Genomic DNA, 14,995 nt, shown 5'->3' on the forward strand with positions numbered 1-14,995 from the left:
AATGCATAGCACGCGCTTCTTGATTAGACCGGGGTTCGAGCCCATCACCACCAAATACGGAGGATGCGGAAAGGTCAGGGAATGACCACTGCATATTCCAGGAGCAATATGGCCTTAGTTGCTAATGCTCCTTAAAACCAGATAACAACAACCTTGTTACATCTTTATAGAACCTTGATAAGATCCAGACTCGATTACAGGGCATCAGTATATAGATAGCTCTGCAAGACCCAGCGCCTTAAGATGGTTACACCCTATACAACATAATACACTACATATAGCCCTAGAAGCATTTCGTACTTCTCCAGTTCAAAGTCTCTATGCTGAAGCCTATGATCTGCCACTCCGCCTCAGAAGACAAGAACTCTTACTATCTTATGCAGCTAAAATAAAGTGTACTCCAAATCATCCCATGTACAAAACATTATATGCACCAACATGGGAACATTTGTATAGAGTACTTCCAACAGAAAATAAACCAGCAGACATATGCATCAAGGAGCTACTTCCAATTTGGTCTCTTGATTTCAACAAACTAGATGCCATACAAAACATACTAAGACCTCCTCGGGATACAATATTACCATTCTGTGATACCTGCTTCCTTAATTGTGGAAGAAATTCCCTACCAGGAAACAGCTTTCACTACTACATGCTGCCTATCTAGAAAAATATCCACACTATACACAAATATAAATCGATGGATCGAAAAAACCGATACAAAAGTAGGTGCGGCAGCAGTTTTCCGTGATACCACTATAATCCAAGTTCTCCCAACAGAATGTAGCATCTTTACAGCTGAACTACAGGCAGTGAAGTTAGCAATAGACCGAATATGGCACCAAAAGTTACCCCATAGTCTGATCTTCACAGACTCCCTCAGTGTAATTCAAACAATACAGTGTGACAGAAAGAATCTCCATCCAACTCTAAGACAAATTAAAGTGACTCTGAACAAGCTCCTTAAAAGAAAACAAAACAATCTTTTGTTGGATCCCTGGACATACAGGAATTAAAGGGAACGAAGAAGCTAACCATGCAGCAAAAACGGCAACAGGCACCTTTCTTCAACCAAAAGTACCATATACAGACTACAGGCATAACATCAAAATGAAAAGCAAGGAACAATGACAAAAAAATATGGAGCGAGCAAACTTATAATAAACTCTATCAAATTAAACCAGATTTAAAGAAGTGGAAGTCCAGTGAAAGAGATATACGAAAAGAAGAAGTAATCCTAGCCAGGTTAAAGATAGGACATACATATCTTACTCATTCCTATCTACTTAGAGCCGAAGAACCGCCTCAATGTAATCAGTGCCACGTGCAACAAACAGTTAAACATTTGTTACTAGACTGTCTAGCTTTTACAAACAAAAGAAAAACAGCCTTTAAATCCATAACTAAAATTCAAGATGCTCCTACTCTGAAAAACATTTTAAGTGAAGAAAATAATATACAAGAGGTCTTCCACTATCTAAAATTAATAGGCTTTTATAATCAGATTTAAAAAGCAAAAAGTCACTGTAAATCGATGTGTACAATCAAACTCCCTCTCTCCGTTAAATTCTTTGTGAATAATTTCTAATCGGGCATTTATTTGAACGGCAATTGCAAGAGATTAGAGTAAAAAATGCAAAACTTTGGGAGGTGCATTATGGCCATAGAAGCCAATGTACCAACAACTAATAAACAACAACAACAACAACAGCTATCACTAAATGCAAGATAATGTACATCTGCATTGCACAATAAGCTGGCTCTTGACCAGGTCCGGTGACATCATGCCGACTTACTCTTGTAAAATTCCATTTTATTGGAATTCCATCATTCTGCAGCCGTATTCCATAATTCTGAAGCCCAGCAACATTATGGATTAGGGATGAGTATCAGCCTACATCATAAGTCTACAGCGGAAGTGCTCAATGTGATAGCAGAGATAGAAAGTATGCCTTCCTAGAGATACTGCAGAAGGAAACATTGCATATTTTTAATATCTACACACCACAGCAGGATACACTCACCATTCAAATCATAGATTTCACATAGCCATCTCTCTACAATAAATCAGGAACACATCATACTAGCTGGTGATTTCACTTGAGCCCTTGATCCACAGATAGACAGAATGTGATGTGTGGAGCACTGCACGGTGCTAATCAACCTGCAAGCCATGGTAGATAACAATGGGTTTGTCAATGCCTTTAGATGCCAACACCCAGAGGAAAAGTCCTATACCTGGAGATCAGCAAATACAGCATCTGAAGACTTCCTTACAAAGTCTGACTTGAGAGGTTGGTACAACAATGAAAAACACACCATCCCCCTGGTCCAAAGCACTGCACACATTCCATCTTATATCCCTGATCACTGCTCTGTCAAATTGCAACTTCCCTTATCATCCAATCACTCCAAAAGCAGAAATGCATATTGGATGTTCAACAGAAGTCTTCTACAAGACTGGGAATATATATCAAAGCCGCAAACCTACTATCCAATCTCACCCAATCAAAGACAGAGTGCATCCCATGAACACATGGTGGCCCACATTTAAAAGTCACTTGAAATCTTCTTGCAAATTTGCAGCCATCAGAAGAGTCAACAAAAGCGTGTTAACCTCTATCAACTTGAGCAGAGAGTGAAGAATCTCCCACCTGATAGCCAGGCTCATCAGTCCAGTCAACATTACAGGCCATTTAAACTCATTTAGAAAATTTGGAAAAGGAGCCCTACTGAGATCAAGGCACATTCACATAAACCTGTCTGACATACTGACCGAATACTTCTCATTGGAATGCAGATGTTACAAAGCAACCACCACCACTGCCATTCAGTTGCAAGATGCAAACATGGTGCATATAAATTATCAGGTGATACAGAAGCCTGTGGTAGATATAAATTAGTCTGTAATCAAGTCACAATGGAGGTTAGAACCTAGCACAAGAAAGGAAACGTTGCAAAGGAAATACTTCAGTTGTCAAAAATTTAGTGACACACACCATTGCGTGCGTGCGTGCGTCAGTCAGTCAGTCAGTCAGTCATTTGTTATTATGTGGAGTAATAATCTCAGAATGTAATACACTTAAAGTGGTGGTGAACCAAAAGACCTAGTGGTAATTGTACAATCTGATAAGGCATTTTCTGAGAGGTGCTGAAAGGCTGCCAGGCTGCCAATGATACACAGGAATTTTGCCAGTAGGAACAAGGTAATTATCCTCTTGTGTAAGGCAGTGGTTACTCAGCATCTTAAATAATTGCATACAAATCTGGAAGCCTCATCTTAGAAAGGATTTGGATTTGTTAGAAGGGGTGCACAGAAGAGCAACATGATTAATTAGGGACACAGAACGGCACTCTTACCAACACAGTAAATCAGTTCTGCAAATTGCAGCATCTGGAAACTAGCCACCTATGAAGTGTTTAAGACCTTAAATGGATGGAGTCAGTTAAATGCAGATTACATCCTAACTAATCCTAAAGCAGATTGCACCCTTGCTTAGATGACACACATAAGGGGAAATAGATTTAAATTAGCATTAGCATTAGCATTAGTAGAGGCATTTGATGCAAGAAAGCAAGCTTATGCAGCATCAGCCAAAAAAAAAAAAAAAAAAAAACCCCACTTCCACTTCACCCCTCTGTTCGTTCAAAATACCTGTCCAGCTGAGCCTTAAACTTGTTTAGGCTATCAACCTCCACCACAAGGGATGGAAGTCTGTTCCACCAACCATCCACCCGCTGGCTAAAGGCAAATTTCCGCACGTCTATCCTACATCTGTCTTTCCTCAATTTGAATTTATGCCCTCTCAGGTGATTTTTCTGAGCTAGAGGAAGAATCCCATCAGCATTGAGCATGCTTAAACCATTCAAGGCTTTATACACCTCTATCAGATCACCTCGCTGGTGCCTAGTCTCCAGACACTGTAATTTGCAAAACTTAAGCCTTTCTTCGTAAGAGCACTCCTTTGTTCCATTCACTAATCTTGTTGCCCTTCTCTGTACTCGTTCCAGCAGCTCTACATCCTTCTTGAAATGAGGCCTCCAGACCTGTATACAGTACTCTAGGTGTGGCCTGACCATTGCCTTATACAATGGAATAATCACCTCCTTATCCCTGCTGGAAAAATTCCTGTATATCATTGACAATACTCCATGAGCTACTCTTGCAGCCTGTCTGCACTGCTCAGAGAACTTCATATCTGCCTGCACAACCACCAGGCGTCTCCGTAGCCAGGTGGGAAGGAGCAGCAGTGCGTAGCACACGCTTCTTGATTAGACCGGGGTTCGAGCCCGTCACCACCAAATACGGAGGATGCGGAAAGGTCAGGGAATGACCACCGCATATCCTCGGAGCAATATGGCCTTAGTTGCTAATGCTCCTAAAAACCAAATAACAAACAGCACAACCACCCCCAAGTCCCTTTCATTCTCTACCACTGTCAGTGTAGTACCACAGAGTTGATACGTTGCTCTGGGGTTGCTGTTTCCCATGTGTAGTACTTTACATTTGTCAATGTTAAACTTCATTTGCCACCTCTCAGCCCATCTGCTCAACCTTTCCAGATCCTGTTGCAGCAGCATAGTGTCAGTAGTGTCCTTGACAACCCTGCCAACCTTTGTATCATCTGCAAACTTGGACATTAAGCTTGATATACCATCATCAATATCATTTATAAATACAGAAAACAATAATGTACCCAACACTGAGCCCTGAGGGACTCCACTAATAACATTAGTCCACGATGAGCAGTGTCCATTGAAATTATAAAGGATAGTTAGGATGTTGGATATGAGAGATGTGCAGCTGTAGGATAGGTATATGAAAATTTGCCTTGAGCTGGATAGTGATATATTGGTGGAAAAGATGTTGTGGAAGTGAGTAAGTTGAATAAATTTAAGGAAGCATTAGACATATTGTTAGAGACAATTTATAGATGAGCTGGGCAGTCTTTTTTTTTTTTTTTTTTTTTTTTTGCTAATACTGTATAAGCTGTTTACTTGCATGATGTGGCAAGAAGAAGAGAAACTAATAGTATACACAATACACTGAGAGGACAGAATTCGTGGGCTACCTGGTTCCTGGTAAGGCGATGCTCTCACCCCGCTTGTTAGCGGACGAACCCACTGCTTGGCAGGTATATAGGTATACTGCATCACTGCATTCATGTAGACAGTAATTTGATGTCAGTATGGATAAACATTGCGAGTTAACCGACTTTGAAAGAGGGATAATAATGGGGGCCCGACACATGGATCTCTCTATTGCAGAGATGGTACAGAAATTGCACTATCCCCGCTTGACAGTATCAAGAGTGTATTGGGAATACGGCATTTCCAGAGTAACATTTCATAGTGGACAGCATTGTGGGCGGAGAAAGATGGTGGATGAATGTGGCTGTCGACGTCTTCTTCGCATTGTTTCAGCCAACTGGAGAGTGACAGTGGCACAAATCATAACCGAATTCAATGAGGGAGGTGCCAGAACCACCAAGACCATCGGGCAATCATTAGCTGCAATAAGTTATGGGAGCCACCGGCCCATCAGAGTCTCAATTGCTAACACCATGACACAATACTCTATGCCTGAACAGGGTGAAAGAACATCGGCACTGGACCATGGATGATTGGAGATGGGTCTCCTGGTCCGATGAGTCCTGTTTCCAGTTATTTCAAGTGGATGGGAGGGTGCATATCTGACAGAAACTGCACGAAGCTATACACCCATCATGTCAACAAGATCTGGGGCATGTTCATCTGGCACATGTTGGGACCTCTGGTATGTCTAGATGCATCTCTGAACGGTCCAGGTTGTGTCCATTCTTGCAGACCATCGGCATCCCTTCATGGTCATCGTGCATCCACAGGGCAATGGACTCTTCCAGCAGGACAATGCGCCTCACCACAGAGCTGTGTGGTGACTAGAACATGGTTCGAAGAGCATTCCACTGATTTTACCACCATGGAATGGCCTCCCTGTTCACTAGACATGAATGAACCCTGTGGAGCATCTTTTTGATGTTGTGGAAAGGTCCGTTTGAGCTTTGGATCCGCCACCCAGGAATGTGATGGAATTCTGGACAGTGGTGCAGCAAGCATGGATGGAAATACCTGTGGAACGCTTTCTTGAACTAGTGGACTCAATGCCTTGTGACTGCCCTTATCTGGACAAAAGGTGGGCTACCCGTTACTTGGTAGGTATTCTATGGTTTCTGTCGACTCAGTTTATGTTGAACTTCATAAATCATTCCAAAGATTCAACAAAAGCCATTGTCTCGAAGCTTTTATTTTTGCCTAGTTATGAATGTCTGGTGTATTTGGCAAATACATAGTGCAAACAACAAAATAGTGATTTTTAGTGAAGAAGAACAAGTACAGTACATTTTGGCTCCTTGCTAGGATACTGCTGACATCTTAGAAAACTTTGCTCTGCAACATATCCTTAAAGACATTGGATTATCAGTCCACATACCAATAAAATGACGCCCTCATTTTTCTCTTTGTGCACATGAATTTTTTAATACTAAAAGTACACTCATCCCATCTACCAATTGGATGAGTGGTCCAATTTTGTGTACAACTCAGGAAAATGGATACACAGAATTTTTTTTTTTTACTGTAGGGTTATGTATATTTATTAGATTTGTTTATTTTGATTCGTTAGGCACAATTACCATCAATTTTACCACAAAGGTGAAGAACGAAATCACAGTTTCGCTTGATTATATAACACTTGACATATTAGAATTTGTTTTCTATCTTTCATTGTTGATGCATGTTACTCCTCAGCTAAAGATAAAGTTGACTAACCAGCATCCTACTTTTCTTCTAACTCGTGTATTGATGATCTTGTTAAATCACCTCCTACCATTCCCAGTACCTTTCACTGAAAGGTACTGGGAATTTCTGTTAGAAATTGAAAGGTACTGGGAATGCCTGTGGTTTTCTGTTAAAAGGATGTCCAGAGACTTTTGAGCCATCGTGATGCCAAGAAAGTTCTAGGTCCTGATGGCATTTCTTCACTTGTTTTAAGGCCTGTGTCTCTGAGCTTGCTTCTGTTCTGTTACCTTTTTACACTTTCTTATTCCACTGCTGTTTTTCCTTCTGCTTGGATATTTGCTCATATCCAGCATGTTCCTAAAAATGGTGAAAAATCCACCCATCTAGTTCCATTGCACTTACTTCTACTTTTTCTAAAGTAATGGAGAAATACATTAACTGCCAACTCCTATAACTATTAGAAACCTTCCATCTGATCAATAATCACGGTATGGATTCCATCAGTGTTGATCAAATAGTGATGTGCTGTATTATGTTACCCATTTATGGACATATTCAATGGAAATGTTTGGTGAAACTCAAGCAGTTGCTCTTGACATTTCAAAGGCTTTTGATCATGTTTGGCATTAAGGTCTTCTAAAGAAATCCTTCCTATCTATAGTTTTACTAATGGTAGTACGCTGCAAAGATAAAGATAACTTAAAGGGACAAAGATAACTTAGTTAAATTCAGTCCTTCTAAAACTCTGTTATCTGTTATAAACTCTATCTTCTGTTATATCTTCCAAAAAGGATTCTTCAGCTCCTATGCTTATCTTCAGTGACACTCAGATTTCTAGACAAGATCACATACCTATATTAGAGATTATCCTTGCTTCTAATCTCTCTTTCTCTCTCTCTCTCTCTCTCTCTCTTGCCATAACCACATCACAAGTATTGTTTCCTCTTCATCTACAAAACTGGGTTTTCTCTTTCTTAATTGGCATTACTTTTTTTTTCTAAACAAATACCCACTCAGTACAAATCTGAAATCTGTCCCGCCAAGGAATATTGTCACCCCCTACATCTGGGGTGATCCCCGAAACATCTCTCACATTTTAGACCTCATTCAAAAGAGGGCAGTCAGGTTAATTAATAACCTATCTTTTACAGTCTCTCCACTCTCTGTCTCATAGAGTTCTGTTTTTGCTACATGCCTTTTTTATAGGTTCTTCTATGGGCACTACTATAATTCCTCTCTCTCACTTCCAAACCAGTCTGAACACATGCCACCACCCATCAGCATCCTTTTACTGTCTAACTTCAAACTCACAGAACCGACTTTTCTTCTTCTTCATTTATTCCTTCTAAACAAATACTTCCATTTTCTGGACCAAAACATGTTTCCTAAAAATTATGATCTACAGAAATTTAAGTCTAATGTCAATAAATATCTTCTTTCATCTTCTGAACCTTCAACCCATGTATGGAACTAATACCTTTTGTGTTGGGGCGTTCATAAAAAAAAAAAAAAAAAGAATAAATAATTTACATTAAGATGCTATGGTCATTAATAAAATTTAAAAAGATTGCACCACTCTCATTTAGTAGGGCTATGTAAAGTTCAAAATATGGAAATTTATAGGTTTTTAAAGTTAAAAAAGTAGTAAGTTATCCTGTATTGTCATTTATAGATTTTTTATGATATATCAAATAATTATTTTAAACTTTTATCTTATTAAAAATCATAAATTAAAAAAATATTCACTGTGAAGTATTAAAGCCTTAAAATAAGCCAAATGGGATCACCCAAATTAATAATAATAAAAAATCGTTTAATGATTTTGTTTATTAATAATATTTGGTATATTGGAGATGAGACAAAGTCAATGGTGAGTGACACATGGAGTACAGATGTATTGACTAGTGACTCAAAAACAGTGGAACAGTAGTATAAAATATATTATTATTATTATTTATTTATGTATGTATAGTGCCTCTTTCACTTTTCTCATATTTTTTAAAGTACAGTCGGTCCTCGTATAACACGTGTTTACATTACACGAATTCGATCATACACGATTTATAAATAGGGGAACGTTATCTTATATAACACGAACCGAATTCGCTTATGCACGATTTGCCTTTGTGTTTACAAGAAATGGCACTCGAACGCGGAATCACCCCAACCGAACGCAACACGATAGGAATGAAGAAAAGATTCTGAAAATGTATTTATGTGTTTTATATCAGTGAAGGGGAAACACATTTCACCATAATAACGTAAAAACCAACACAATTCCAGCTATCGATATAATCGCAAATGCAATTAGATGGAGTTTACTACCAGTTTATAACAGATTCCACAAGCAGAAACGAAACTGGAAATTGTTTTTATTGTTTTATGGTAGTAACCCCCAGAAATGTGCTTTAGTAAAATGTGGGGTGTTAATAGTGTATCTCTGCCTTTACGGTGTTGTTTATTCAGTTGCTATACGCACGCAGCTTTGTTTATGTGTATTAAGCGTGCCTCCTCGTTTTGTAATTGCGCTTTATTCCCTAAAAATTAGTAAAATACTTAAAAGGTGTGAAAAGGAAGCGTCCTGGTGAAGACACTGCAGATTCAGAGAGAAAAAGAAAAGCAATATCGATAAGCAGAGGCGGACTGGGTCAAAAATTCTTACCCGGGAAAATTTATAGTGGCCTCATACTACGGTTTATGGCCAAAATCACACCGGTCTCCGGCCCACCGGGGTTTCCCGGGTAAGGCTTATGGCCAGTCCGCCTCTGTCGATAGAGAAAAAAATATGAAATTGTGAAACGCTTTGAGCGAAATGAAAGACCATGTGATGTTGCATGTGCTACAGACCTAAATGAGGCAACGCCGAGAATTACAAAAAATGCGGAGAAAATAAAAACAACTTTCATAGCGGGAACAACTCAAAGTGTAATTAAAATCCATTAGATTAAGACAAGAATTGGAAGAGATGGAACGGCTGTCATCTGTTTGGATAGAAAATCAAACAAAAAACAAGTTTGCTTACGATAGAAGCAAAAGCATTAGCAATATTTTATTACGTAATAGTCGTAATAAAATACGTAAGCATTTTATTACGACTTATGTATTATAATTTATACTTACATATTATAAAAAATATTTATTTATTTATTATTTATTATATTATAATAAAAAATATATATATTATTTTTTATTACGTATTTTAATCGTTATAAAATACTTACGTATTTTATAACGATTAAAATTACCCGATTATTTATTGTGTTTGGTAATGTTTTGGTTCCAAATGTGTGTTCAATCTTGGGTGGTCGGCACCTAACCCCACTTTTCCCATAGGGCCTGTTATTTGTATTGCACGATTTTGCATTGCACGAGGGTTTCTAGGAACACAACTATCGTGCTATACGAGGACAGACTGTATGTCATTATTCTAAAATATATGAAGTTTGGTCTTTAGAGCTGAAAATTTTATGACCTAAAAAAAAAAAAATTACTTAGCATCTGCGGGGAGGAGGCATGTTTTAAGAGCTCAATTGATTTATGGATTGTTATATTTGATATCATCCTCAGAAAAAAAGGAAATACAGTCCATTCTGGTTCTTTGGGACACATCGGGGCTAGTACATTTTGTCCTGATTAAGCAGCTGCCCCAATTATCCAAAGTTTCATGTAAATAGTTAAAAATACAATGTACCCCCCCCACACACACCTTTACAATTGGTTCACTGTAAATGTACAATCAAATCACGTTACAACGAACTTAACATAAAGCACTATTCACTATACAATGTGCAGTAAGCGTCGGTCATGTGATCACGTTTGTGAATTGAATTTTAATTCTATTAAACAGCGATTCTAATTAGCAAAAATAGGAGGAATATTATCCGCAAACTATAAAAGCAAAGATATATTAAGCACAAATTTATCTTTTATTACCTTACCAATTAAAAAATTAAATGATACGTGAAAATCGGAATTAATATGTACTGTAATAATGTACATACTAACTAGTTGACATTTCTGTTCACTGACATTTGTGGGTGGGATTAAAATTCAAAACAGTAAAAAGATAAGCAATCAATAACAAAGAACACGGCACACACAAATTGCAAGTAACACGATACGCACATGTGAGAACGGAATAACAAGTTACGAATCTTTAAAAATAGGAATGAAGAGAAGATTAAAATTAATTTTTTTTATATGATTGAAGATTTCATGGAAGTGTAAACACATTTCATCATAATAACCTACAGAATTCCAGCTGTCGGTATTATCGCAAATTCAGTAAGATCGAGTTTTCTGTCCGTTTATGATAGATTTCACTAACAGAAAAGCCCAATAAACAGGTGACTGCTAATTATTTTTATTGTTTTATGGTTGTGACCTCTAGAATTTCGGCCGAACCACGAAGTAAAACCTGGCTATTTTCTCCATTGGTTTCTGTTTTTTAAGATTTGCCCCAAATAAACCGCTGCCCCGATTAACCGGTGGTCCAAATAACCGGAATCCACTGTATATGTCATTTTTCTTTTATTGCTGATACCATAACGAAACTTAAATTTTCTGTATTTGTAACATCCAGACAATTATATTATTGAAATAGAATGACTGGATGGTTAAATAAAGTTTTATTTTATTACATTTATTTTTATTTTTTTTTTGTTTTACTTGTGCATGTTCTGTTACATTCGTAAGTGTTATCCTATAGGAGATGAGACAAAGTCAATGGTGAGTGACACGTGGAGTACAGATGTATTGGCTAGTGACTCAGAAACAGTGGAACAGTCAGATATCTCTTCTCAGATGATTTTGGATGCTCAGGTAATTTAAGCATTCGGTTGATATCTTTAAAAAATTAATAGTAATAACTTGAAACATTTTCATAAATAGTTTCATTAATTTAGACACAATTCATGAAACGAATTAATGCTTTGGCCAGTGCCTTGAATTGCTAACTTGTACTCTTTTTTGAGGAAAGTTCTATATGGTTTATATTGAAATCACTTGTATATATGCTTGTTATTCAGAGTAATAACAATATCCACTTGCCTATATACCAAAGACCAAGTCTTTGTTATATTTACTAGAATGAGGATATACAGGAACTGTCTGTTTAATAATTTTTCAGTTGTTCTGCTACCAGGCATTTCAATCTAGCACTAGCAGATTGCTAAAAGTACTGCTCTTCCTTTTATAGGGTATTTATTCAGATTTCATCTAGGTGTGGATATCAGTAAATGCTATGAATGATAAGTTGGTAGATAAGCTAATAACTTAGATGGTTATGGAGATTGCAGAATCCTTCTATATAAGTTCTTTTCAATGTTTATTAAAAGTAATATTGTAATATAATAGAATAATACCATTAATATCATAAATATATAATATAATATAATAAATTAAAGTAATTTACTTATTGATACATATACCAGATGAATATTATTGGATTTTTATATTCATCTTGCGTATATGTAAAAATATTGTCTTGTCTGGTCTTAACAAAAGATAAACTTTAATAATCTCTCTCTCCCCCTCTCTTTTTTCTTTCCTCACCCTCCCTTACATAAGACCTTTTATTAAGCTTCATTGGAAAATGGACAGTTGCATTTTAAGGCAGATATTTAGTAGTCCATGAGATTTTCAGTTTGCATTGCAAACTGAAAATCTCATGGACTGAAATTACATGTAATGCTCCATCACTGTATACCTGGTTAATATTTGTCCAGTGTATATACATATATTTGTAGTTACATACAGTTCTGCACCTTTGGCACACTATAATGTTGCCCTAGTACAGTAACGACTATAATTGTATGCTCTTCTGATTCTTGCAATCATCTAGAGTATGATTTTTTTTCTATATTTTTTTCCTTATTTTCTCTAAAGGTATAGAAAATTTATTTATGAGTTTAGAAAAAAATGTGCCTTATAAATCTTAAGAAAAACTAAAACAAAGGTTTTTGTTTCACTTTTGGTATCGTTTTGGCAGTCTCAAGCATGTTGCTGTTCTGGTAATGCATCCTCAATTTTAATAGTTTTAGTGGAACAGTAATTTGCAGAAGTACTTTTTTACTATGTGATTCAGATAAGTGAAAAGAGAAAACAAATTGAGCATACTCCTGTAAATTGGTGGGGTGAAAAAGAAAAGTCTGCAGAAAAGTTCTATCTTTAAGAAGTACTATTTAAGAAGAACTGTTGCTCAGACTGTTGCTACCATTGATAGAAATGAAACAACAACTCTCATGCAGTTTTTGGAAGGGGAGGTTATAATATCCTTGTGGCAGTGAGAAACATTGCTGCAAACTAGAAAGATGTCATGCAATCCACTATGAAGGAAACTTTGTCTGCAGTTATTATTATTAGCCCTATAGTGCAAGGAAGCCCGAGACTTATGCTGAACGGGACAAAAAGAAAAATTTCTTAGTTACCCTGAGAGAGAGAGAGAGAGAGAGAGAGGAATCACCAAGAAAGAGAAGAATGATGATATGGCAAGTCCATACTCACCAGGTGAGCTCCTTGTCCACAATGTTGAAGATTTCCAAAAAAACAAAAAAATGTCATAAAGGAAATTGTATACATAGTGAAACATTTTAACCCGAGAGTGTCACTTAGTGACACTCTCAGGTTAGCAACTTAGTGACAGTGAAGGGGTGCCTCCGTAGCCAGGTGGGCAGGAGTGGCAGTGCGTAGCACACGCTTCTTGAAATAGAATGATTTCAAGAAGCGTGATTAGACCGGGGTTCGAGCCCATCACCATCAAATACGGAGGATGTGGGAGGTCAAGGAATGACCACCGCATATCCCGGAGCAATATGGCCTTAGTTGCTAATGCTCCTAAAATCCAAATAACAAACAACAACAAAATAACAAACAACACTGAAGGTGTCACTAAGTTGCTTGAGTCTCATAGAGAAGACCTCACAACCAAAGATTTCATTGAGTTATAGGCACAATTGCAAATTGAAGAAGTGGATGTACTGATAGCAAAATCTCCAGTACTATCCTTTCAAAGAGCCTAAACCTCAAATGTTTAAGACAAATCATGACAAAGGTGGAAGGACAGTATGAGTCAGTGGATTTTGTGACTCATACTGTCCTTGTGTTAAGATTATTGATGATGAAAAGAAGGCAACTTGTGAGCTTTCTTTGAATGAATTTTTCAAACAGGGTTGGTTTATCAGGTATAACATCTATTCATATATATTATTTTTAAACAAATAAAGTTATTTGCCAAATCGGGGAAGTATCTCTGCAAGTTGCATGTGTTTATGTGGAAAATTAGTTTTTAAAAAAAAAAAAATAGTTTTAGAAATTATTTTTCCAAGAATGCATTGTGTATGTTAACTGACTGTTAGGTACAGTTTGTTATGAATATATTCAGATCGCACAGTTTGAAAATGAAGACTTTAACATGTTAATTATGTTAAATATGAATTCTCACTTGTTCTTTAGAGGCCTAATGCAAACATGAACTGTAGTTTATTGCATTGACTGTCAACTAGATCTTTTAAAACACGATTTTGTAAAAATTTATATGCTAACCTTTTATGATACTTATCTTTTTGGATTATCCTTCCTTAAATATCTAAATGTATTTTTTTTTTTTTTTTAATTTTCCATTTTTTTTTTTTTTTTTGGTACTTGTGTTTTTCCTTCATTGTTAATGCCTGGTTAGGTAAATCCCCAACCAGGAGAATGGTGTGTGTATCCTTTTCACCACTATCTGGTTGATAGTGTTGATGTTCATTGCTCGAACAGACTACCATCTGTTGTTGTTGTGGGAATTGATAGCTTAAAATAAATTTAAGGCTGAACTAGACAAACATTTGGAGTGACTGGATGGGTGAAATGGGATTTTTTTTTGGCTGATGCTCTATAAGCTTGCATCATATGCTAATGCTAATGTCATAGTGTTAGACAGTAACAAAAATGTAATATAGGATTTATATATACTGAATAAGAGGAAGCAAATTAAAGGGGAAAAAGTATAAAAAAAATAAATTTGGAAGATAATAAATTTTAAGAAAAACTGACACTGCTACAAACAAGCAATTTTGATGACCACAGGAGTTTGCAATTTATTTAACATGGTTATGAAGTCATAAAGCGACAAGGTAGGATTGATTCTTTTTATTTGTATATCCATTAGTTTCATCATCAACTCAATGATTTAAACTAAGATCACGAAGATGTTGAAAAAAATAAAAGGAATTAATTA

At 36.7% G+C, this 14,995-nt stretch overlaps 1 protein-coding gene across 6 annotated transcripts in view; it reads left to right on the plus strand.

Moving 5' to 3' along the window:
- Window positions 1-14,995, plus strand: part of Gapvd1 (GTPase activating protein and VPS9 domains 1) — a 442,880-nt gene that overhangs the window by 190,396 nt on the left and 237,489 nt on the right. For all 6 annotated transcript variants that reach the window (XM_090389457.1, XM_090389454.1, XM_090389464.1 and 3 more), the window contains exon 11: window positions 11,486-11,598. In XM_090389457.1, the coding sequence (XP_090245583.1) occupies window positions 11,486-11,598 (113 nt within the window). The remainder of the gene's footprint in view (window positions 1-11,485; window positions 11,599-14,995) is intronic.

This window comes from Mastigoproctus giganteus, chromosome 2, assembly GCF_048544385.1.
Source record: "Mastigoproctus giganteus isolate SK-2022 chromosome 2, ASM4854438v1, whole genome shotgun sequence".
NCBI classification, from domain to species: domain Eukaryota; kingdom Metazoa; phylum Arthropoda; class Arachnida; order Uropygi; family Thelyphonidae; genus Mastigoproctus; species Mastigoproctus giganteus.